Raw genomic sequence first — 25,766 nt, forward strand, 5'->3', positions numbered from 1 at the left:
CATGCCACAAAGGAAAGATGTTATAAAAGCCAATAATTGAGAGCAGTAAACCTATTCAAGGAAGTAAAGGAAGACTCCTAAGACTGTCTCTCCAGCCTCAACTGACACCACGTCCCTCCTTGTTCTCTGCACTCCAGGGTGAGGGAAGATTGGCTCAAAAATTAGGTGGCTCAAAGATTGGCTCAAAAAAAGATAGGCTCAATAACTGGTGGCAGTCATAAATTCCTGGATCCCAAACTTCTGATCCCATGAATCCAGCCCCTCCCCAAGGCTGTAGGACTCTATAATGTTCCTTCCACATTGTACATTCTACCTAAAACCCTAATCTAGGAATTTTCTTTTACTTTTCTTCCTTTTGACTGCTTCCTGTTTTTCATAGACAGGGTCTCACTCTGTCACCCAGGCTGGAGTACACTGGCACAATTATAGCTCACTGCAGCCTCAAATTCTAAGCTATCCTTCTGCCTCAGCCTCCTGAGTAGCTGGGACTACAGGTGTGCACCACCATGTCCAGCTAATTTTTTTTTTTTTTGAGACATGGTCTTGCTGTGTTGCCCAGGCTGCTCTCAAATTCCTGGGTCCAAATGATTCTCCTGCTTCGGCCTCCCAAAGTGCTGGGATTACAGACATGAGCCACTGTGCCCAGCCTAAGAATTTTCTTCTTGAGAAACTACTTGATCATGCTACCATTTCTTACGATATTATCAGATCTAAAATTTTCAGCTTGCTTTTTTTTTTATTATTGTACTTTAGGTTCTGGGGTACATGTGCAGATCATGCAGGGTTGTTGCATAGGTACATACATGGCTAGGTGGTTTGCTGCCTCCATCCCCCCCGTCACCTACATCTGGCATTTCTCCCCATGTTATCTCTCCCCAACCTCCCTACCCCGCACTGTCCCTCCCCTAGTCCCGCCCCAACAGACCCCAGTGTGTGATGCTCCCCTTCCTGTGTCCATATGTTTTCATTGTTCAACACCCGCCTATGAGTGAAAAAATTCAGTGTTTGATTTTCTGTTCTTGTGTCAGTTTGCTGAGAATGATGGTTTCCAGATTCATCCATGTCCCTACAAAGGACACAAACTCGTTTTTTATTGCTGCATAGTATTTCATGGTGTATATGTGCCACATTTTCCTTGTCCAGTCTATCATCGATGGGCATTTGGGTTGGTTCCAGGTCTTTACTATTGTAAACAGTGCCGCGGTGAACATACATGTGCATTAAACGGCCTCTGTGAAACAATCTGATTCTTCCTTAAGCTACTTCCCAACCTTATTTCTCTGACACCAACACACACATCTCCTTTAGGCTGGATGACTGATCTCTGTCCTGTAACATGCTGTGTTTCTTCCTACCTTCCCTCCTGTTATGTGCTTTACTTAAACTGCTACTTTCCACAGGCTTGGAATAGCACCGCCCCTCCACCCCACCCCTTCTACCTATTTGCATCCTACTCATCTTTCAAGAGCTCAATTGAAGTTGCACCAACCCAAATGCCCATCGATGATAGACTGGACAGGGAAAATGTGGCACATATACACCATGGGATATTATGCAGCCATCAAAAACGATGAGTTTGCATCCTTTGTAGGGACATGGATGAACCTGGAAACCATCATTCTCAGCAAACTGACACAAGAACACAAAATCAAACACCGCATGTTCTCACTCATAGGCAGGTGTTGAACAATGAGAACACATGGACACAGGGAAGGGAGTATCACACACTGGGGTCTGTTGAGGGGAAATAGGGGAGGGACAGCGGGGGGTGGGGAGTTGGGGAGACATAGCATGGGGAGAAATGCCACATATAGGTGAAGGGGAGGAAGGCAGCAAATCACACTGCCAAGCATGCACCTATGCAACAATCTTGCATGTTCTCCACATGTACCCCAAAACCTAAAATGCAATAAATAAAAAAAAAAATCTTCTTACACTGTTATTGTTTTGTATCATTTTTCCATTTCCCATAGCATGATATTAATCATATATCATGCTGATTGATTTATTTAAAACAAAGAGAGCCACTGTCACAAAAAGCTCTTGACAGCATTCCAAGTGCAGACACAGTAGGTGGGCAGGAGAAAAGGCAGAACTTACAATTTGCTCAACCCAAGCCCATGTATTCAAGGTATCTCAAATGAGCCCAGGGAGAAAAGGAAGTCACTTTTTACAACATTGTGATATTTCTGCTAACTCCTTCATGGTAAATGAAACTGGAAACAACTGTTTACAAGCAGTTTGTCAGTGTTCAAGATAAGTGCCATTTTACCTAAGACACTTGATTTCTCTTTCCGAAAGAGCAGCAAAATTGCACTTCAGATGCCATCTCGGCTAGAATCCGTATCTTCGGGGAAGTGGTGTGTGAGATACTTTATTTATTTTAAACATCATAAAAATTGACCAATTTTTTAAAGTTTTCAAAATCAAAGAAATCTGAAGAGAATAATAGCAACTCCAAATATAGATTCTCACGAATTAGTCTCAAGTTGGTTTTCTTTTGGCCCACATTTTCTGTAGAAACACCACCATCTCCTGGTCATGATGATAGAAAGGAAACATTGTTAATGAGAAACACTACTTTAAAAAGTGAAAATTCATCTTGTTTAACTGAAACCTTATGCCTGTTGATTAGCAACTTCCTGTATCCCCCTCCAAGGTGAACCAGTTCTAGAGATCTGCAGTACAGCATTGTGCGTATAGTTAACAATATAGTATTGTACACTTAAGTTTGTTAAGAGGGTAAATCTTTTGTTAAGTGTCCTTACCACAATAAAGTAAAAATTTTTTAAATTAACTCAGTAATTTTTGAGTTTATATGTTCTCACCTAAAGTTCAAAATACAGTCCGCCCTCTATTATAATCTATATAATCCACTGATACCACATTCATGGATTCAACTAACTGCAGATAGAAAATAATTTTTTAAGAAACGTTAAAATTAACAGTACAACAATTTAAAACTTACAAATTTTAGAAACTAATATAGTAAAATCACTATTTACATAGCATTTGCATTGTATTAAGTATTATAAGTAATGTAGAGATTAAAGTATATGGGAGTATGTGTGTAGGTTATATGCAAATACTATGCCATTTTTCATCAGGGACTTGAGCATCCATGGATTTTGGTATCTGTGGGGGGTCCTGGAACCATATCTCCATGGATGCTGAGGGATGACTGTGTATTGAGATACTCTGATCTTTTCATAGCTATAGAAGAGTCTCACCGTCACTAGTAATATCTTTTCAAAAGTGAATAATTTATGTTCATGCGTATGGGACCATTTTAGAGATTTGCTATCTTCACCTACCTCTCCTCATCTTCTAAATCCGAACTGGAACCCTTCTCCTTCCATGGAAATGTTTCAGGTTGTTTTTGCTTTCTTTCCATCCCTTGTGCTCAAAATTCATCCCCACGTGCTTGCTGACCGTCCCAGGACCCCGTCCTTCTGAGGTCATCATGTTCCTTCTTGGCATGTTTCTTATGTCCAAAATATTTCTTCTTGAATAGAAAGTCATTCAGATAATAAATGAGACAGAGTTGACTTTCATATTGAGCTTAACAAATTAATAGCAATGATTCCTAATTGGCCATCTGGGGTTGGAGGACTTTTTTGTATGTATATGAATCTGTTTCCACAATAAAAATAAGGAATTCCCAGAGCATTTCAGAGCAATTGTTTCTTCACGGGTGATTAAAGTCACTCTTTCTTCTTCAGCCTTAGTCTTTTCTAACTACTTCAAGGAATTTCATAGCTACCCAGAAACACTGTTGGATGTGCCCGTTACTCACGTTAGAATAGTCTTTATGAGCTTAGACTCCAACAGTTTAAAGAAATCACTCTGATTTGTTGACTGACACTGCAAACAGAGGTAAAAGATACATGAGAAAGAGGAACAGTGTATACAACTGATTGCTTTTCATTTTCAGGTTGACCAGGCAGTCAACATGGGTAGGTCATTGAGTTTCCCTGCTCTGTACTGCTTTTTATTTTCAGTTCATGGATGTGGTAGCATGGAACTCTACTTCATTTAGGTACTTGGATTTTTTTTTTTAAGACAGTCTCACTCTGTTGCCCAGGCTGGAGTGCAGCGGCATGATCTTGGCTCACTGCAACCTCTGCCTCCTGGGTTCAAGTGGTCCTCCCACCTCAGCCTCCTGAGTAGCTGGGACTACAGGCACTCACCATGCCTGGCTAATTTTTGTATTTTTAGTAGAGATAGGGTTTCCTCATGTTGACTAGGCTGGTCTCGAATCTCTTACCTCAGGTGATCCACCCACCTCGGCTTTCCAAAGTGCTGGGATTACAGGCGTGAGCCACCATGCCCGGTGGGGACTTGGATTTTTAATACTTCACTTTATAACTTTATAAATTGTACTCCTATGAATGAAGCAGATATCTGTCCTGCCAAGCCTCATTTTTAGCCATGAGAGAAAAGAGATTTTAATTAAGTTGCAAACTCTTTTTTAAAAAATTGGAAAGCCAGTTTAGGAGGTATGAGCTGAAGGAATCTCTCTAGCCCTGTTTAAAAATATCTCCAGGACCCTGACTTCCAATGACTGAGAGATGAAATGATTACTTTTCAATGTGCAGGCACACAGTTATCTTTGCTATGCTTTGTTCGCTTGTTTGTTTTTTTGTTTGTTTGATCCAAACCCTTTTCTTGTTAAATACATAGCACACTTTTGGGAGTCCCTTAAGCCGGGTTTTTCCCCATGTGTAAGCTACCCTTGAGGAGAAGGAGGAAAAAGAAGTGGAGGGAAAGAATGGGAAGAAAGGGGATTAGGAGTAACTGTTAACATTTAGCCAACACAGTATGCCAGGCACAATTCTAAGTGCTTTGCATATACTAATTCATTTAATCTTCACAGTTCTATGAGGTAGACATTATTGTGCCCATTTTAGCAATAAGGAAACTGAGGCACAGAGAGGTTAATTCATTTGCCCAAAGTCACACAGGTGGGAAAGAGCAGAGCCAGGATTTGAATCCAAGCTGTTTGGCTCCAAGCTGTTCTCTTAGCCATTATATTATACTGCCTCTCAACTTGGGGAAGCAAAGTGAGTTAGGGAATTCTTATTTCTGAGGCTACTGGGAGGAACAGACTGTGTGAGTACCATCTTTCCAGGGGTCAGCTATGGTAACAATCCAGCAGATGCATTGGGACTGCTCTGAGAAGCAAAGATTGTTTCTCACCATAAACCATCCAGCTCATAGTTTCTCTTTTCCCTCTCTTCTGATTTCTTCCTGACAACACATACATCTCCACAATGCACTTTTTTTAAAATTAAGTATTTCTGATTTTTATGAACAAATACTTTTGTACTCTTCTTCCAGTTTGGCTTGCTAATGTTGGCAGGAAGTCCCCCTATTGTCTGTGTTTTGGTATTTCTCAAGCAGATATTTTGTTAAAAATGCTAAGATCTTATATTGACAGCCCAAACAATGAAGGACTTCATTTGACAATAAAGTATATTTTTTAATATATTTTATTGCGTTTTAGGTTTTGGGGTACATGTGAAGAACATGCAAGATTGGTATATAGGTACATACATGACAATGTGGTTTGCCCCATCACCAAAGTGTTTTTTTATTTTTTTTTTTATTGCATTTTAGGTTTTGGGGTACATGTGAAGAACATGCAAGATGGTTGCATAGGTGTATACGTGGCAGTGTGATTTGCTGCCTTCCTCCCCTTCACCTATATGTGGCATTTCTCCCCATGCTATCTCTCCCCAAATCCCCACCCCCGGCTGTCCCTCCCCTATTTCCCCCCATCAGACCCCCCGTGTTGTTCAACACCCGTCTATGAGTGAGAACATGTGGTGTTTGATTTTGTGTTCTTGTGTCAGTTTGCTGAGAATGATGGTTTCCAGGTTCATCCATGTCCCTACAAAGGACGCAAACTCATCATTTTTGATGGCTGCATAATATTCCATGGTGTATATGTGCCACATTTTCCCTGTCCAGTCTATCATCGATGGGCATTTGGGTTGGTTCCAGGTCTTTGCTATTGTAAACTGTGCTGCAACGAACATTCGTGTGCATGTGTCCTTATAGTAGAATGATTTATAATCCTTTGGACATATGCCCAGTAATGGGATTGCTGGGTGAAATGGAATTTCTATTTCTAAGTCCTTGAGGAATCGCCACACTGTCTTCCACAATGGTTGAACTAATTTACACTCCCACCAACAGTGTAAAAGTGTTCCTATTTCTCCACATCCTCTCCAGCATCTGTTGTCTCCAGATTTTTTAATGATCGCCATTCTAACTGGCGTGAGATGGTATCTCAATGTAGTTTTGATTTGCATTTCTCTAATGACCAGTGATGATGAGCATTTTTTCATATGTTTGTTGGCCTCATGTATGTCTTCTTTTGTAAAGTATCTGTTCATATCCTTCGCCCACTTTTGAATGGGCTTGTTTGTTTTTTTCTTGTAAATCTGTTTTAGTTCATTGTAAATTCTGGATATCAGCCTTTTGTCAGATGGGTAAGCTGCAAAAATTTTTTCCCATTCTGTTGGTTGCCGATTCACTCCTAATGACTCTTTCTTTTGCCGTGCAGAAGCTGTGGAGTTTGATTAGGTCCCATTTGTCTATTTTGGCTTTTGTTGCCATTGCTTTTGGTGTTTTGGTTACAAAGTCCTTGCCTACGCCTATGTCCTGAATGGTTTTGCCTAGGTTTTCTTCTAGGGTTTTTATGGTGTTAGGTCTTATGTTTAAGTCTTTAATCCATCTGGAGTTAATTTTAGTGTAAGGTGTCAGGAAGGGGTCCAGTTTCTGCTTTCTGCATATGGCTAGCCAGTTTTCCCAACACCACTTATTGAACAGGGAATCCTTTCCCCATTGCTTGTTTTTATCAGGTTTGTCAAAGATCAGATGGTTGTAGATATGTTGTGTTGCCTCCGACGACTCTGTTCTGTTCCATTGGTCTATATCTCTGTTTTGGTACCAGTATCATGCTGTTTTGATTACTGTAGCCTTGTAGTAGAGTTTGATGTCCGGTAGTGTGATGCCTCCTGCTTTGTTCTTTTTGCTTAGAATTGACTTGGCTATGCGGGCTCTCTTTTGGTTCCATATGAAGTTTAAGGTGGTTTTTTCCAGTTCTGTGAAGAAGGTCATTGGTAGCTTGATGGGGATAGCGTTGAATCTGTATATTACTTTGGGCAGTATGGCCATTTTCACGATATTTATTCTTCCTAACCATGAACATGGAATGTTTCTCCATCTGTTTGTGTCCTCTCTTATTTTGTTGAGCAGTGGTTTGTAGTTCTCCTTGAAGAGGTCCTTTATGTTCCTTGTTAGTTGTATTCCTAGGTATTTTATTCTCTTTGTAGCAATTGTGAATGGCAGTTCGTTCTTGATTTGGCTCTCTTTAAGTCTGTTATTAGGGTATAGGAATGCTTGTGATTTTTGCACATTGATTTTGTATCCTGAGACTGCTGAAGTTGCTTATCAGTTTCAGGAGATTTTGGGCTGAGGTGATAGGGTCTTCTAGATATACAATCATGTCGTCTGCAAATAGAGACAATTTGACTTCCTCCTTTCCTAATTGAATCCCCTTTATTTCTTTTTCTTGCCTGATTGCTCTGGCTAGAACTTCCAGTACTATATTGAATAGGAGTGGTGAGAGAGGGCATCCTTGTCTAGTGCCAGATTTCAAAGGGAATGCTTCCAGTTTTTGCCCATTCAGTATGATGTTGGCTGTTCGTTTCTCGTAAATAGCTTTTATTATTTTGAGATACGTTCCGTCAATACCTAGTTTATTGAGGGTTTTTAGCATAAAGGGCTGTTGAATTTTGTCGAAGGCCTTCTCTGCATCAATTGAAATAATCATGTGGTTTTTGTCTTTGGTTCTGTTTATGTGGTGAATTACATTTATAGACTTGCGTATGTTGAACCAGCCTTGCATCCCTGGGATGAATCCTACTTGATCATGGTGGATAAGCTTTTTGATGTGCTTTTGCAATCGGCTTGCCAGTATTTTATTGAAGATTTTTACATCTATGTTCATCATGGATATTGGCCTGTAGTTTTCTTTTCTTGTTGAGTCTCTGCCGGGTTTTGGTATCAGGATGATGTTGGTCTCATAAAATGATTTGAGAAGGATTCCCTCTTTTTGGATTATTTGGAATAGTTTCAGAAGGAATGGTGCCAGTTCCTCTTTGTATGTCTGGTAGAATTCAGCTATGAACCCATCTGGACCTGGGCTTTTTTTGGGTGGTAGGCTCTTAATTGCTGCCTCGACTTCAGACCTTGTTATTGGTCTATTCAGGGTTTCGACTTCTTCCTGGTTTAGGCTTGGGAGGAGGCAACTGTCCAGGAATTTATCCATTTCTTCCAGGTTTTCTAGTTTATGTGCATAGAGTTGTTTGTAATAATCTCTGATGATGGTTTGAATTTCTGTGGCATCTGTGGTGATATCCCCTTTATCATTTTTTATTACATCTAATTGGTTATTCTCTCTTTTCTTTTTCATTAATCTGGCTAGTGGTCTATTTTGTTGATCTTTTCAAAAAACCAGCTCCTGGAATCATTGATTTTTTGAAGGGTTTTTTGTGTCTCTATCTCCTTCAATTCTGCTTTGATCTTAGTTATTTCTTGTCTTCTGCTAGGTTTTGAGTTTTTTTGATCTTGCTCCTCTAGCTCTTTCAATTTTGATGATAGGGTGTCAATTTTAGATCTCTCCTTGCTTCTCATGTGGGCACTTATTGCTATATATTTTCCTCTAGAGACTGCTTTAAACGTGTCCCAGAGATTCTGGTATGTGGTGTCTTCGTTCTCGTTGGTTTCGAAGAGCATCTTTATTTCTGCCTTCATTTCATTGTTTATCCAGTCAACATTCAGGAGAAAGTTGTTCAATTTCCATGAGGATGTGCGGTTCTGGCTGGTCTATTTTATCAGAGATGAGAATTGCAACTCCTGCTTTTTTTTGCTCTCCATTTGCTTGGTAAATCTTCCTCCATCCCTTTATTTTGAGCCTTTGTGTATCCTTGCATGTGAGATGGGTTTCCTGGATACAGCACACTGATGGGTTTTGGCTTTTTATCCAATTGCCAGTCTGTGTCTTTTGATTGGGACATTTAGTCCATTTACATTCAGGGTTAATATTGTTATGTGTGAATTTGATCCTGCCATTTTGATGCTAGCCGGCTGTTTTGCCCATTGGTTGATGCAGATTCTTCATTCTGTTGATGCTCTTTACCATTTGGTGTGTTTTTGGAGTGGCTGGTACTGGTCGTTCTTTTCTATGTGTAGTGCCTCTTTCAGGAGCTCTTGTAAAGCAGGTCTGGTGGTGATGAAATCTCTGAGTACTTGCTTGTTCACAAAGGATTTTATTTATCCTTCACTTATGAAGCTTAGTTTGGCTGGATATGAAATTCTGGGTTGTAAGTTCTTTTCTTTAAGGATGTTGAATATTGGCCCCCACTCTCTTCTGGCTTGTAGGGTTTCTGCTGAGAGATCTGCTGTGAGTCTGATGGGCTTCCCTTTGTGGGTAACCCGACCTTTCTCTCTGGCTGCCCTTAGCATTTTCTCCTTCATTTCAACCCTGGTGAATCTGACGATTATGTGCCTTGGGGTTGCTCTTCTTGAGGAATATCTTTGTGGTGTTCTCCGTATTTCCTGGACTTGAATATTGGCCTGCCTTGCTAGGTTGGGGAAGTTTTCCTGGATAATATCCTGAAGAGTGTTTTCCAGCTTGGATTCATTCTGTTCGTCACATTCAGGTACACCTATCAAACGTAGATTAGGTCTTTTCACATAGTCCCATATTTCTTGTTGACTTTGTTCATTCCTTTTTACCCTGTTTTCTCTAATCTTGCCTTTTCATTTTATTTCATTGAGTTGATCTTCGACCTCTGATATCCTTTCTTCTGTTTGGTCAATTCGGCTGTTGAAACTTGTGCATGCTTCACGAAGTTCCCGTGTTGTGTTTTTCAGCTCCATCAATTCACTTATATTCCTCTCTAAGTTGTCCATTCTCGTTAGCATTTCATCAAATCTTTTTTCAAAGTTCTTAGTTTCTTTGCATTGGGTTAGAACATGTTCTTTTAGCTCACGGAAGTTTCTTATTACCCACTTTCTGAAGGCTGACTCTGTCATTTTATCACATTCATTCTCCATCCAGTCTTGTTCCCTTGCTGGTCAGGAGTTGTGATCCCTTGTAGGAGGAGAGGTGTTCTGTTTTCGGGTCTTTTCATCCTTTTTGCACTGGTTTCTTCCCACCTTTTTGGATTTATCCACCTGTCGGCTTTGTAGTTGCTGACTTTCTGATTGGGTCTCTGAGTGGCCGTCCTATTTGTTGATGTTGAAGTTATTTCTGTTTCTTAGTTTTCCTTTTAACTGTCTGGCCTCTCTGCTGTAGGACTGCTGAGGTCCACTCCAGGCCCTGCTTGCCTGGGGATCACTTGCAGCAGCTGCCGAACAGTAAAGGTTGCTACCTGTTTCTTCTTCTGCTTTGTCCCTGAAGGATACCTGCCAAATGTCAGTCTGAGTCTCCTTTATGAGGTGACTCTTTGGATATACGGGCATCAGGGAGCTGCTTGAGGAAACAGTCTGTCCTTTATAGTCTCAAGTACTGAGCTGTGAGCTCTGTTGTTCATTCAGAGCTGCTGGGCAGGTAAGTTTAAGTCTGCAGCAGCAGAACTCATAAACCTCTTTTTTTTCCCAGGTGGTCTTTCCCATGGAGTTAGGGCTTTATCAGTTTCTGCTGTGCTGCTGCCTTTTTTTTTTCCCTTCAGGGCTGCCCTGCCCACGAGGAGGCAGCCTAGTCACTCTCAGCCTGCAGAGGCTTTGCTGAGCTGCTGTGGGCTCTGCCCAGCTGCCGTGTGAACTTCCCTGCAGTCCTGTTTATATGGGTGTAGTTAGAACTGCCTCGGCAATGGTGGCCTGCCTCTGTAATGACGGACTGCCTCTGTAACGGCGGGTTGCCTCGGCAACAGCAGGCTGCCTCAGCAATGGTGGACTGCCTCCGTAATGGTGGAGTGCCTCGGTAATGGCGGATGACCCTCCCTGACAGAGCTGGACTGTCCTGGGTTCAGCTGTGCTTGCTGTGAAAGTCTCAACCCAGAGTATTTCCAATTGCTGTATTTTTGTTTTTGTTTTTGTTTTTGTGGGGGTGGGACCAGCTGGGCCTGATCACCTGGCTCCCTGCCTCAGAGCCTTTTGTTTTTTAGTTGAACAGTCAGCTCTCTCCCAGGTGTCCTGGTCGCCTGTTGAATAGGTGCTGGGATCTGTGTGATTTCCCGTGCAGCGACCCACTGTGCCGGCTGAAACCACGGCTCTGAGATTCATGGTGCTTTTTTGCCCGGGAATCTCCTGGCCTGGCTCCCTGTTTCAGCTCCCCTTGCTGGCTAAGTGGGGACACAGTCCCGATTACTCTGCACTGGGAACCGCTGTGACGGGGCGCAGGCAAAACAGCCGCGCCAGCCAATACAGCCACGCTGGTGACCCATGGGGCTCCTCCACCTGGGAATCTCCTGGTCTGTGGGTAATAAAAATCCATCTGGAAATGCAGCATCCACTCACCCTCTGCACTTTCACTGTGAGCTACAATCGTGAGCTGCTCCTAACTGGCCATCTTGGATCTTCCCCCTCCAAAGTGTTTTGTTTTTTTTTAAAAAAGAAAATAACTGTCTGATCCTTTTTACGGCTGCATAGTATTCCATGGTGTATATATGCCACAGTTTCTTTATCCAGTCTATCATTGGTGGCCATTTGGGTTGGTTCGAAGTCTTTTCTATTATGAACAGTGCTGCAATAAACATATGTGTGTGTGTGTGTGTGTGTCTTTATATAGAATGATTTATAATCCTTTCGTATATACCCAGTAATGGGATTGCTGGGTCAAATGGTATTTCTGGTTCTAGATCCTTGAGGAATTGCCACACTGTCTTCCACAATGGTTGAACTAATTTACCCTCCTACCACCAGTATAAAAGCATTCCTATTTCTCCACATCCTCTCCAGCATCTGTTGTTTCCTGAATTTTTAATGATTGCCATTCTAACTGGCATGAGATGTTATCTCATTGTGGTTTTGATTTGCATTTTTCTAATGACCAGTGATAATAAGCTTTTTTTCATATGTTTGTTGGCTGCATAAATGTCTTCTTTTGAGAAGTATCTGTTCATATCCTTTGCCCACTTTTTGATGTGGTATTTTTTTTCTTGTAAATTTAAGTTCTTTGTAGATTCTGGGTATCAGCCCTTTGTCAGATGGATAGATTGCAAAAATTTTCTCCCATTCTGTAGGTTGCCTGTTCACTCTGGTGATAGTTTCTTTTGCTGTGCACAAGCTCTTTCGTTTAATTAGATCCCATTTGTCTGTTTTTGGCTTTTGTTGCCATTGCTTTTGGTGTTTTAGTCATGAGGTCTTTGCCCATGACTATTTCCTGAATGGTATTGCCTAGGTTTTCTTCTAGGGTTTTTATGGTTTTAGGTCTTACATTTGAGTCTTTAGTCCATCTTGAGTTAATTTTTGTATAAGTTGTAAGGAAGGGATGCAGTTTCAGTTTTCTGTATATGACTAGCCAATTTACCCAACACCATTTATTAAATAGGGAATCCTTTCCACATTGCTTGTTTTTGTCAGTTTGTCAAAGATCAGATGGTTGTAGATGTGTGGCATTACCTCTGAGGCCTCTGTTCTGTTCCATTGGTCCATATATCTTTTTTGGTACCAGTACCATGCTGTTTTGTTTACTGTAGCCTTGTAGCATAGTTTGAAGTCAAGTAGCATGATGCCTCCAGCTTTGTTCTTTTTGCTTAGGATTGTCTCGGCTATATGGGCTCTTTTTTGTTCCATATGAAATTTAAAGTAGTTTCTAATGCTGTGCAATACATGACTGGTAGATTTCTTGTAGTGGTGTATATCATCATTGGAACCTCAAATGCCTATCAGTGGAGAATGCTTTTACTAGTTTCCTTTTAAAGCTTCTCTCAAATTTCAGCACACTTGCTACCTCCCAGCAAAATTTGTGGAAGTAGATATTTGGCAGAGGCTCCCTAAAGTCATCTGCTTCTACTCACTCATTCATCTCCAGCTTTGGCATAGAGCACTGGCATTAGAGTGCTCCCCCATGAAACCCAGCACATGGCAAGGAGAGACTCCACAATGGGTTTATTTCTCCCTGCTCTCTTTCACTTTGCCCTGATTCTGCTGATTTCAACTTTTCCCTCAGAAAATAGAGATCACTTCCCCTCTCTCAGGGATTTGTCTGATGTCTCTGTGCCTTATAATTAGAGTGACTATATAATTTACCATCTCAACCAAGGCACATTTTGAAAGGAAGAGCTGCAATCTTAATAATTATGCCTGCCAGAAAAATAGGCAATAAAACTGGGTTGTCTGAGATAAATCAGCCCTATGACTACCTTATTTATGACATGTTGTGTGGTTCAAAAGTGGCCACATGATGGCGTAGTTTTGCTCTCTGAGGAATCTTATTGTACATTTAATCCTTTTGAGAGGACATGGTTTACTTCCCTGACGTGCTCAAGCCACCAGAGATTAATTGAAGCCGTGGGAGTTATAAATAGTCTGAATTTCCGCCTAGCTTTTGGCCATTTTTCAAATACTTGTTCTCCATTTCTCCCACTATCAGAAAGCCAACCTATTCCAGCTACACAGGGTACCACTCAGAGTATAATTGAGGTTTCAATAAACAATACATGTGGCTTTTAAGGTTAAATGAATATTGTTTGACATAAAATACACTAGAGTTGTTTTTCATTTTGGTTCAAAAAATTGGTTAAAATTACATCTGTTGCTTCTTGAAATTAACTAGAATCCATCCTATCTCCATTAGAATCAGGTTTTTTTTTTCTTTTACAAAAAGCCTTGGCTGAATAATAGAGCCTCCATCTCACTCAAAATAATTTGTCCAGTGATCAGACAAAAAGAGCAAAGAAAAGGTTTTTTAGAATATCTGGTACCTACTTTTTTTTTCAAGATATAATATCTAAGATTGCAAAAAGACATATCTATTTTCAGCTATCCAAACAGACCGTACCCAGGTCTAGAAAACCTATTACAGCCATATAAAGGTCAACATCTAAGAAGATAATTCAAGTTTAATTATGGGTTAAATAGAGTAACTCAAATGTTAAAACCTTTAGCAGCTACTTAATAGAACATTAAAGTTTAAAGAATGCAATTTCAATGAATTTGATTGCTCAGAGGCAACAGAAATGCTAACAGTTCCTAGTATTTATATATGTAATATACATGATTATAGTGTATATGGTATATATTATATATAAATATAGTGTGTATACATATATGTGCTTATTTATATACAGGCTAAATATCTCTTATCCAAAATGCTTGGGACTGGAAGTATTTCAGATATCAGATGTTTTTGGATTTTGGAATATTCGTGTTGTCCTTACCAGTTGAGCATCTCTAATCTGAAAATCCAAAATCCAAATATGCCCCAATGAGAGTTTCCTTTGAGTACTGTCAGCATTCAAAAAATTTTAGAGCATTTTAGACTAGGGATACTAAACCTGTAAAAAATAAATAAATAAATATATATATATAGGCTCCATTAGTTTTTAATGAGGTGAAATGGTTGAAATTTAGGTATGCATTCCTGTCTGCAAATGTTCATCAAATACACATCATGACACACTCATCTGACTTGTGTTACAGGGTATTAGTATGCTGCGCCTATGCCTGATACTGACTTACGTCCTTGATTTGCCATCTTACCTCTCTGCCTATTTGTAACAGGTGCTATGTCCTCCTATAAATCTTTGAGATTCTGACTGGACTATAAGTATTTAAAGATACTCTTTAATTAAAAGTCTTTAAAAAAAAACTCTAGGGTATAAATTCAATAAACTGAACTTCTCAGAAGGCCAGCTAAGTAAACATTTCATGTCAATACCAATCATTAAATCTACATTTTAAAAGGATGTTTGATGAAGAGAGCTAGTCTATCATTTTTCTTTTGCAACTTTTTTTCTCCCTTTTGGCTACTTAAATTCGGCTTGAAACCACATTGTATAGCTTTTACATTTTGTTTTACCATTTGCTGGTAAATCTTTACTGCTTTCTATTCTTCTCTTTAGTCCTGTGTTTTATTTAGCTCACACTCACTACTGCCCACTAAAACAAAGGGGGCAAGTAAATCTAAGTTTATCCCTGCTCATTCACTGTCCCCAGCTCTCTAGATTTGCAACCCAAAAATTGTCAGATATTGACTTCCCCTTTGCCTGCCTTCCCCATCATCAAATCTTCCTTCAAGTTCTTATCAATTTCTTTTTATCTGTGGGAGTCTCATTCAATCCTTTCTGTGCGTTATTGCACAGATGCTCACAGCCTATTACATATTACTATAGCAGCTTCTTGTATGGCCTCACAGATTCGAGTTACTCCCCAACTAGTCTACACTCCATTGCCAGAATGGGCTTCCACAAATATTATTTTTACCATAGGAACCCCTGCAAAAAATTGGCAACAGAATCAAATGCGAATTCTTCAGCCTTTTTAAAAATTGTAATTTTTTATTTTTTTACTGTTTACTTTTTAAAAATTTCTTTATTTTCTTAAAATTTTGTGGCTGCATAATAGGCATATATATTTATGGGGTACATGATGTATTTTGATACAGGCATGCAATGTGAAATAAATACATCATAGAGAATAGGGTCTCCATCCCCTCAAGCATTTATCTTTTGAGTTACAATCCAATTTGCACTGTTTAAGTTATTTTAAAATGTACAAGTAAGTTATTATTAACTATAGTCACCCTATTGTGCTATCAAATAGTGAGTCCATGAAGCAATTATTTGCTACCCCTATTTACCTCAGCAACCCACTCCACTCTCATTCTCCTTCCCTCCCTCCTTCGGGCTTCCTCTCCTCCCTTTCTCTCTATATGTTTAATTACCAGTGTAATTTCTCTTGTTACATATCTGACGTTTCTACTCAAGCCACACCTTGCTTGCTGTCTCCAGTATGTGACTTGCTGTTTACAAAGCTCTGGTCCTTTGCTAATGTCGTTCCCTTTGGTTGAGGTACTCTCTGCCCATATCACTGTCTGTTTATGCTGTGCAGCATCTACTTCTAAAAATGTGACTTAATAATTCTTTTAGGGAGCTTTTTATGATTACATCTGACTGCTCATTCCTCCCATTTAGTGTCTCCTAAGCATGTGCATTTCATTTGTATTTACTGTTTGTTGCTTTGTGTGTGTGTTTACGCTGCTGTTTCCTATATTGATTTCCCATCACCTCCAACCTGGGCGTAAAAATCCTGAGGGCAAAGGCCCAGCCTGATTTCCTCCTCCTTCTGCTGTAGTATCAGGCTCTTCACCCAAGAAGTGTTCAATGCATGTTAACTGACTCTTGGGCATAATTTTCTAGTTATAGACATAGTTTAAATCATCTTTGCTTTTACAGTGGTCAGTCAGGGTTTCCACAGAGGTCTGCTTGCATTCTACCATCTTTACTCAGACATGGAATAAAACAGGCAGAAAAGAGTATGTATATACTATTGGCCAACCACTTAATTCTGTAGTTTTTACTGCAGTTCAGTTCAATACATATAGTGAGCACCTGACATGTACCTAGCAATATGCTAAGTGCTCCAGCCTGGTTATTCACAAACTCCTGCATGCATCAGAATCCCCTGGAGGGCTTATCAAAACCAGCCCCCACTCTGAGTTTCTGACTTAGTAGGTACAGGTTGGGATCTGAAATTTTGCATTTCTAACAAGTTCCTAGGTGATGCTGACGCTGCTGGTCCCGGAAGCACATTTTGAGAAGCAGTGGTCTAGGAGATACAGAGGTGGTCTAAGACATAGTCTCTTCTTCCAAGAAATTTACAGACTTTCTAGGGAGACAAGGAAGGCCCAGAAAACATTTAACAGTAATAAATATTCTACAGTGTTTTAGTATTGATTCAACAAATAATGAATAAGAACTATGTGCCCAGCACTGCTGTAGATGCTGGAGTTACATCAGTAAACACAATAGACAAAATTCCCTGCTATCATGGGGGGATTCTCATAGGGGAAAGCAGACAATAAACAAAATAAATAAAATATATAAAATATAAGATAGTAATAAGTGCTAAGGAGAAAAAGCAAAGAGTAGGCATAAAAATCAGTTAGGGGTTGAAATTTTAGATAGGGTGGTCAGAGAAGGCCTCCCAATTCCATCATTTGACAAGTATTTGTTGAGTGACTACTATGTATCAGGCACTGTTATAGATGATGATGCAATAGTAACACAGGTAATGAACCCTTTTCTTATTTAATGGACATGCCTATTTTGGAGTCAGGAAACCTGGGATTTTGGTGTTAATTCTCACAAACTCATTATTAGACTGTGAATGGCTACATCCCCTCTCAGCCATGGTTCCTCCATCCGTTAAATGGAGCAGTTGGAAAAAAGTTATGCTTGAAGTCTTCCATACTTCTAAAACGTCAGGATGCTAAGTCCTTTAGGCAATCAGAAATATGTAAGAGTGTTTGAAGAAGACTTTGTAGAGGATAGAAAACCTAAATGGCTTTATAGGGGAGCTATGGAGCATGGGAGATGGAAGGTAATTTCAGAAGAAGAATAACATGAGATAAAGCATGGAAGCAAGAATGGGAGTCACATAGTGAAGAGCAAAGGGATCAAAGGATTCCCATTGTAGAGTAGCCAAGATCGTTGGGTAGGAGGTAGGTGTTCAATAAAGATGAGATGGGTGTGATTGTAGAGACTCTTGGTTGGGAACCCATTGAGGGTTTTGATCAGGGAATGACACAATTATACAATCAAAGGGGTGTTTTACTGTTTTACAAAAGTTAACCTAGCAACTAGTTAAATCTTCAAAATTCATTATTTTTTTATCAGATATTTGAATTATGAAGATTTAAAGCCATACTTTGTTATAAGTCACTGCCTGATTCTAATATTGCTATCAAACTAATTTTTAGGTCATTTTCAATCCCTAAAAGCCTATAATACTATATAATTTTCCCTAACACTACTACCACATGCTTGAAACTGTAACGTGTTACTTTGTGTGTGTGTGTGACAGGGTCTGGCTCTGTTGCCCAGGCTGGAGTGCAGTAGTGTCATCTTGGCTCACTGCAACCTCTACCTGCCAAGCTCAAGCAGTCCTTCCACCTCAGCCTCCCAAGTAGCTGGGACTACAGGTGCATGCCACCATGCCTGGCTAATTTTTGTATTTTTTTGTAGAGACAGGGTCTCCCTGTGTTGCCCAGGCTGGTATCAAACTCCTGAGCTCAAGTGATCTGCCTGCTTCAGCCTCCCAAAGTGCTGGGATTAAAGGCATGAGCTACTGTACATGGCCTGTTACTTTTACGAAGGCTTGAGAAAGTAATCAGAATAGAAAATTCTTCATACTTTTACTTTTATGTGTTCCCGATTATCTTATAAATATATATATTGAATATTAGGTTTATTTTCAGCCATATATATAATTTAAGTACTCATTTTGAGTGATGCAAACATCTCTAAGACAAGGCTTTTCCCATTCGCTTGCTTTGTGATAGGTAACACAAGGGCAATATCCTTGGAAATTATCCTCTTATTTTTTAATCAGCTGAGGTTTATCCACATCTCTTGTGTGTTTGTTGCTATAGAGGCTGAAAGTAGAATATTCTTATTATAAGCAGTTACTTTGGAAGATAATGACAAGGAGTTCTCTTTCCAAAGAGTGGGTCATGTAGACCTAGAGAAAAGTACATCATAAGAAATTATAACAGATCCAATCCTCAAAACTCATTGTTTAATAGTAACTTAAACAGAAGTTGAATATGACCTGCAAAATACTTAACTGTCATGAAATAAAATGAACAAAAGGAACAATGATGTCTAAATTTGGTAGAAAGTGATTATTTTCCATTTTATTTTCCAAATTCTGCATAATGTTGCTAGGTCATCTATTTAGAAAGTAGCAACTTTCTTCAGAGTTGTTTTGAAAAATGAAGCACACCCAGAGAAATCCTTCACAGCCATTTTTTTTAAGGACAGCCACAAAAGCAAAAACACTTCAAAAACTTTGGGATCATAGTACCAAAAATATTGCTGGGTCACAAGGGTGATAGCTTTCCCTTCTATAAATGTATGATTTTCTCTTTATTTCTTTTTAATAAACAGGGGATGGAGAACTGTCATGGGAACATTCTGATGCTGATATCTTCCGGCAGCCTGCCAACAGAGAAGCAGTAAGTGTGAATAGCTCAAATAATTCAACACTCCACAGCATCAGGCCAAGCTTTTCTCTTCCCGTGGCTACTTTTCTAGCAAATCCAAAAAAGGCCCGATTTCTTACACCATTTTTCTTCCCTTTTCTCAGAGTTATGAATATCATCAACAATTGGAAACCATTTAAGTACACTGTAAAATTGGTAACTGGAGGCAGGAAATGTGCACAAAGAAACCACAGCCCCAACCCTTTGTCTAGGTCAGAAGTTGGTACTCTTTCAGGATGACTTGCCAAGTCTTTATGTGTTCTCTAAGGCAAGCAGGTCCCTCCTCCTATCCTTCTGTGAAGTGAAGACCTTCTGTGGGGTTGTAAGACACAACCATCTTTTTGGTGGGACTTGGTAGGCACTTTAGACATGTCCACATAAACTCTCTCCCAAGCCTTAGGTGCTCAGTCATACAGTTGGAAGAGAGGAAAGATAGCAGTCTGGATTCTCCTCCCTTCACCCTGGTAATGTCTCACTTCTGTTCTCTGCACCAATCTCAGAATAAGCCTCACAAGTAGGCATCTGTCTATGTAGGTTACACATCTTTCGTTCTTTTGTACTTTGAATTAATTTATGAAATAGAATTCCTCTCTAAAAAATATATGTCTAAGAAGAATTACACTTCAGATTTCTTAAAATCTGAAAAGGAGATGTTCCAATTCAAAGAATCCTCATATTAAAGGACTTAGAAAAGTGTACAAAATGCACAGTGGTGACCACTGCACATAAATAGGTGTTCATCATATCCTTGTACAAAAAAAGTATGCAGGGACAGTCATTGCATTGTTTTTTTTCATAAAAGCAAAACAAATGGAGACAACCTAAATGTCTACTGGGGACTTGGTGTATATATCCAATTAATGGGACACTATGAAGTTGTTAAAAAGAATACAGTACATCTAAATGTAGTAAAGTCAGTTAAGCTCCAAGATGTGTTAAGTAACAAAACAAGGTGCAAAATGAAATTTTACGCTATCACTTCTATATGTAAAAATTGTATGTACATGTATATAAATGCCTATGAAACAATCTGGAAGGTCACGTACCAACATGTTAGGAGAGCTAATCTTAAAGGAGAAGAAGTGGGCAGGAGGAAAGGTAGACTTTGACTTTTTACTTTCTATTTTCTGTATTATTTGATGTTTTCCCATAAGCATCAATTAGTTTTGTAATAAAATGTAAATGATTTTCTAAAACCTTAGAAAATCTCAGCAAGGATTGGATATAAGGCAGGAGTCCAAGGAATTACAGGGTAAGCCTGAGGTTATTGAGCATGTGAGGAAGGTGTTGATAGGGGATGGGATAGATTGACTGATACAAACATCACAGTGCTGCTGAGGCTGGGCTTCCCAATTATCATACGGGCCACTTCTGACTTGCATGCCCCCAACTTGCCAGCACCCAACCCAAAGCCTCAGCAGTTAGATGACACCATTTCTATTTGCCTTACTCTATATCAGTATTATTTTCTGGACCCTGTTGTTTTGGAATGGATGCAGAAGAATTGGGGGACAGAGGTTGGAGAACAGTACTCTGGACATATCAAAAAATCAGCAGCCTGCAAGAGAGGGTGGGTTTCCCTGTTTGCTGGTTAATATAAACACTGAGGAAAGATTTTCTCCATCCAACTCTATCTGCTTTATAGTAAGTGAGATTCCTTCCAGTTCCCAACAGGAGATGATATCAGTCTCAGTTTTCTGTGTTGTGTGTTCCTCTTTTTCTCAGCCCCGATTTTTCATTGTGGTAGGAAGTTGAGAGTGGCTGTCAACCAGATGTCATTCTAAACCAAATTTAGGGTTTGGTCACCTTAAGCTATGTAGCTTATTCCCTGAGAGACCCCACACTAAGCACTGTGGCCACCTCAGTCGTCTTGCTGGTAATGCCATGAATTAGCCTTTCTTCTTGACTTGTTTTACACTTCCCTCAACTCCAACCCTTAGCTTTCAGCTTCATTGTGTTTCCTAAGCTGCTAGTGATAGGACTGGACTTAATCCAGTACTTCCTGTAGCAAAAAAGGTCAGGTAGAGAATGTGGGGCCTTGAAATAGTTATTGATTTTCAAAGGAGTTCAAGACCTATCTTTAGAAACAAATATTTGGGCCTGGTAGACCAAAATGGCCATATGGTTTCACTTTATTATAAATAAATATTTTCCTTTGTTCTAAAAGGGATATATATTGTGGGATATGATTTGAATAATAAACAGCATCTGTAGTAATGGAAAAATGTATACCTGGCACATAGTAGGCACCCAATAAATAAGTGTTGAATGAATGGGTGTGGGAGGTGGAGTGAAATGTGTGTGATGGTGAAGTGGGGAGGGGGCTCCTCATTAATTTTAATGCACTGGAATTTGTCTCAAATCAGAGAGAAATTCTTCAAATTTGTTGTTTGCTCTTGACCAGTCTAAAATGAGAAAATAGCAGAATCATTCTGAATATCCTTTGCAGGCCCAACTTCCTTGGGGGAAGAAGAAAAGGTAGCCCTAACACCACAATTCCTATCCAGTAGACTGTTCTTTTCATAAACTATTCCTATTTACTGGGAACCATCAAAACCTCAGTTCAACAGAAACACAGCTGATTAGTTTCTTTTGCCAAGTGGTCTGAAAACCATCAGCTTATCAAGTTTTATGAAGTGCACAGGAAGGGGAACCAGTGGTTCAAATATGATTCCTTTGTAAAAACCTGAAACAGTTTTTGTTTGATTTTGAAGTCGTAATTTCTCATGAATTGGTCCTCGTGCCATTGGTGGGGAGTGTGTCTGCGTGTGCGCGTGTGTATGGTGTGGTGTGGTATGTGGAGAGGAAGAAGTAGGTACAGACTAGAAAGCCAAAACATGAAAGCATGCATAATTTTGTTTTGGACAACAGCCAAGCTGTGATTTTTGCCCCCAGTAGATTACATTGAAATTTACCGTTAAAAAAAGAAGTGAAAGGGTTTGGGACAGAAACAACATGAAACAGATAAAAATACATGTCTCATTCACATTGTCAGAACAATGGTTTGGGAAGGAAACTGGCCTAAGTGTCTTCCAGCCAGGGATAGTCCTAGGTTGGTAATGACTGAGATACAATGTTTTAATGGCTGTATGGATGAGAATATATTCTGAAGCCATTTTTCAACTTTAACTTTTTTATTTTGAGATAACTATAGATTCACTTGCAGTTGTGGAAGATAATACAGAGAAATCCCATATTCCCTTTGCCCAGTTTCCCCAAATGATAACATCTTGAAAATCTATAGTACAATATCACAAACATCTGGACCCTGATGTTTTCTTATCTACACCAATAAAACTCTTACATCTTAGACTTTAGAACAAGAAATTCCTGGGGAGTCTCTACAATGGTGGGGATTTTTCAACACCAGAAAATAACTATTTTAGAGCCACCTCTAAAATCTGAAATATTTTTCAGTCTTTCAAGTAAGTAAATAAAAAAAATACCAAAATACTGAGGAAAATAAAAGATCATAGCTATATGGTCATTTCTAAGTGGTTTTGACGTGCTTTCTCATGAAGCTTACTTGCAGCTAATTTTTAAGATAAGCTTCAATTTCACTTACAACTTCAGGGTGTTAATAACCTTTTCTCTTTTATTGTGAGTTACAAGGTCAGAATGGCCCCACATAAGTCTATTTCATTTGTTTAGGGGAGGAACTTTAAAAGAACCATTGCCCATAAATCAAAATCACACATCGCCACCACCCGCTCCCGGCCCCAAACAGAGTATCCTCTATGTCAGTGATTCCCAACCTTGGCTTCAAACCAAGACTCTTTAAAATTCCTAATGCCCAGGCTTTCACTGAAACCAATTACATAAGGATGCCTCAGAGTGGGACCCAGGTATGAGTATTTTTTACAGCTCACCAGGTGATTTTCGTGTATAGCCAAAGTGGAGTATGTGGTATATGTTGTTGTGAGCACTGTAGCTGAATGAACTTCTGTATCTGAAAGGACTTCTCTTTGGAGCAGCTTGGAGTCAAATGTTTATAGACCACTGAGTTTGATTGGACATTCTCTCTTCTGCTTTCTCCTCCTTCTCCTTCTCTTCCTCCCTCTGTTCATCTTCCCCCTACTCCTACACTACTACCATCTCCAAAAACTCAACCTTCATTGTCACCTTGAGTAAACTGCCTCTCCTCCCTGGCCTTAGTTTCTGTCTGTAAAACAAAAGACTTGAGCAAAATTACGTTCTAGGGAACTGACTGGTCTACAATAGGGTCTGTGATGAAAATTCTTGAGGATTTTGTTTTTTCGTCATGATTATTTTCCTACCATTATCATATGTCCAGGGTCTGAGACGTTGGTGCTGAAGAAGAGCTTTTCATTTTGTGTTCACCATCATGAGTCAGAGAACTTCTTGTACTTGCAGCCTATCTTGGGTCAACGACCTTCCCTTTCTAATTCTATCCCAGTCAAACTGCTACTTTTTAGGATCAGTGTGATGCCAACCAGCCAAACTGTCCTCTCTGTTTTCCTTTGGCAAAACTTTGCCAAACTTCAGAAAGGACAGAGCAACCATTAATGGCCTTTGTGGAATGTAAACAATTATGGCAAAAAAAGATGTACGAGTCATTGTGGGAATGAGGAATATTTGCACTGAGAATCCTATCCATGTGCATGAAAACAAATTGCTGCAAATTCTTATTCGTGTGCATTTTGATAGCAATGCACCATATGGGCTTTTCTTAGACAGAGAGAATAATGTTGTCTTTCAAAAGGCTAAAAAAGGTCGTCTTACTCCAGCTCCCGTTCACTCTCCCTTTCCCCCACCAGTGGCCCCCCTCCTGCCAAGAGAGCAATAATACTTCCCAAAGCGAAATTTGCAACATGTGTGTCTGTGGCCCATAACTTTAATCAGTGTATTATAGGATGGTATGGTCAGGGAACCCCATAACTATCTTCCTAAGATTCCTCATTATTTCTATCACTGAATATAAGGATCTTCCTTTTCAATTGCCTGTGAAAGATTTTTTTTTAAATGGGTTCCCCCACCTTCAACCCTAACAATTGCCTATAAAATACAATTAATCTTATTTGGCTTTAAGCCTTAAGGTTCCATTCTTTATTCAATTCATCTTCTTCTACCCCCAGCCTACTTTAGCTCCTGGGAGAGGGATGAGTAGCATAGTAGTGAGCTCATCATGTATATTGAACCCTTGCTGAAAGATTACTTGTATGACAAGACTCCAAGCTTCTCTTAGGTACCAGAGTTTTGTTCATTCAACAAATATTTGATGAGCACCTTCTAGATGCCATGCACTAAATTTTAGGCACTGGAGATATAGCAGTGAACAAAAAGTCCTTGATTTTGTAGAGGTTACATGCCAGTACTGTCGTATACTACCAATTCTTCTATCTATAAAATATCTAGGGTATTTGTACTGTGCTCTATGATCTTATGCCATTACCTGTGTTTAGTATCTGAGTACATCTTCTCAAGACTATACTCGAATCTCATATTTTCCTATCCACTTCACCCTACACATCATCAGGATTCAATGCTTTGAAACAGTTCTGATTACATTATTTCTCTAACTTTAAAAAAATCCCGACGGAGAGATCCAAGATGGCCGGTTAGGAGCAACTCAGGATTGCAGGTCCGAGTGAAAGCGCAGAGGGTGAGTGGACGCCGCATTTCCAGATGGATTTTTACCGCCCACAGACCAGGAGATTCCCAGGCGGAGGAGCCCCACGGGTCACCAGGGCAGCTGTTTTGGCTGGCACAGCTGTTTTGCCTGCGCCCCAGTGCAGCGGTTGCCAGTGCAGAGTAAACAAGACTGTGTCCCCTCTTAGCCAGCAAGGGGAGCTGAAACAGGGAGCCAGGCCAGGAGATTCCCGGGCAAAAAAGCGCCACAAATCTCAGAGCCGCACTTTCAGCCGGCGCACTGGGTCACCGCACGGGAAATCACACAGATCCCGGTGCCTATTCAACAGGCGACCAGGTCACCTGCTAGAGAGCTGACCATTCAACTACAAAACAAAAGGCTCTGAGGCAGGGAGCCCGGTGATCAGGCCCGGCTGGTCCCACCCCCACAGAAACAAAAACAAAAAAACAGCAATTGGAAACACTCTGGGTTGAGAGTTTCACAGCAAGCATAGCTGAACCTGGGATGGTCCAGCTCTGTGGGGAAGGGGTGTCCGCCATTACGGAGGCACTCTACCATTACAGAGACAGTCTGTCATTCCTGAGGCAGCCTGCAGTTACCGAGGCAACCCACCGTTGCCAAGGCAACCCGCCATTACTGTTCCTGAGGCAGTTCTAACTACACCCATATAAACAGGACTGCAGGGAAGTTCACACGGCAGCTGGGTGGAGCCCACAGCAGCTCAGCAAAGCCTCTGCAGGCTGAGAGTGACTAGGCTGCATCCTTGTGGGCAGGGCAGCCCTGAAGAAAAAAAAAAAAAACAGGCAGCAGCACAGTGGAAATTCATAAAGCCCTAACTCCCCAGGACAGAACACCTGGGAAAAAAAATGGGTTTATCAGTTCTGCTGCTGCAGACTTAAACTTACCTGCCCAGCAGCTCTGAATGAACAG

At 40.2% G+C, this 25,766-nt stretch overlaps 1 protein-coding gene across 3 annotated transcripts in view; it reads left to right on the plus strand.

Annotated features, from left to right (window-relative positions):
* CHRDL1 (chordin like 1) overlaps positions 1–25,766 on the plus strand; it is a 132,159-nt gene that overhangs the window by 80,186 nt on the left and 26,207 nt on the right. For all 3 annotated transcript variants that reach the window (XM_012451739.2, XM_012451740.2, XM_064361731.1), the window contains one exon: positions 19,131–19,198. In XM_012451739.2, coding sequence (XP_012307162.1) covers positions 19,131–19,198 — 68 coding nt within the window. The remainder of the gene's footprint in view (positions 1–19,130; positions 19,199–25,766) is intronic.

This window comes from Aotus nancymaae, unplaced genomic scaffold (genome assembly GCF_030222135.1).
Source record: "Aotus nancymaae isolate 86718 unplaced genomic scaffold, 86718_ANA_hifiasm-v0.15.2.pri h1tg000004l, whole genome shotgun sequence".
NCBI classification, from domain to species: Eukaryota; Metazoa; Chordata; class Mammalia; order Primates; family Aotidae; genus Aotus; species Aotus nancymaae.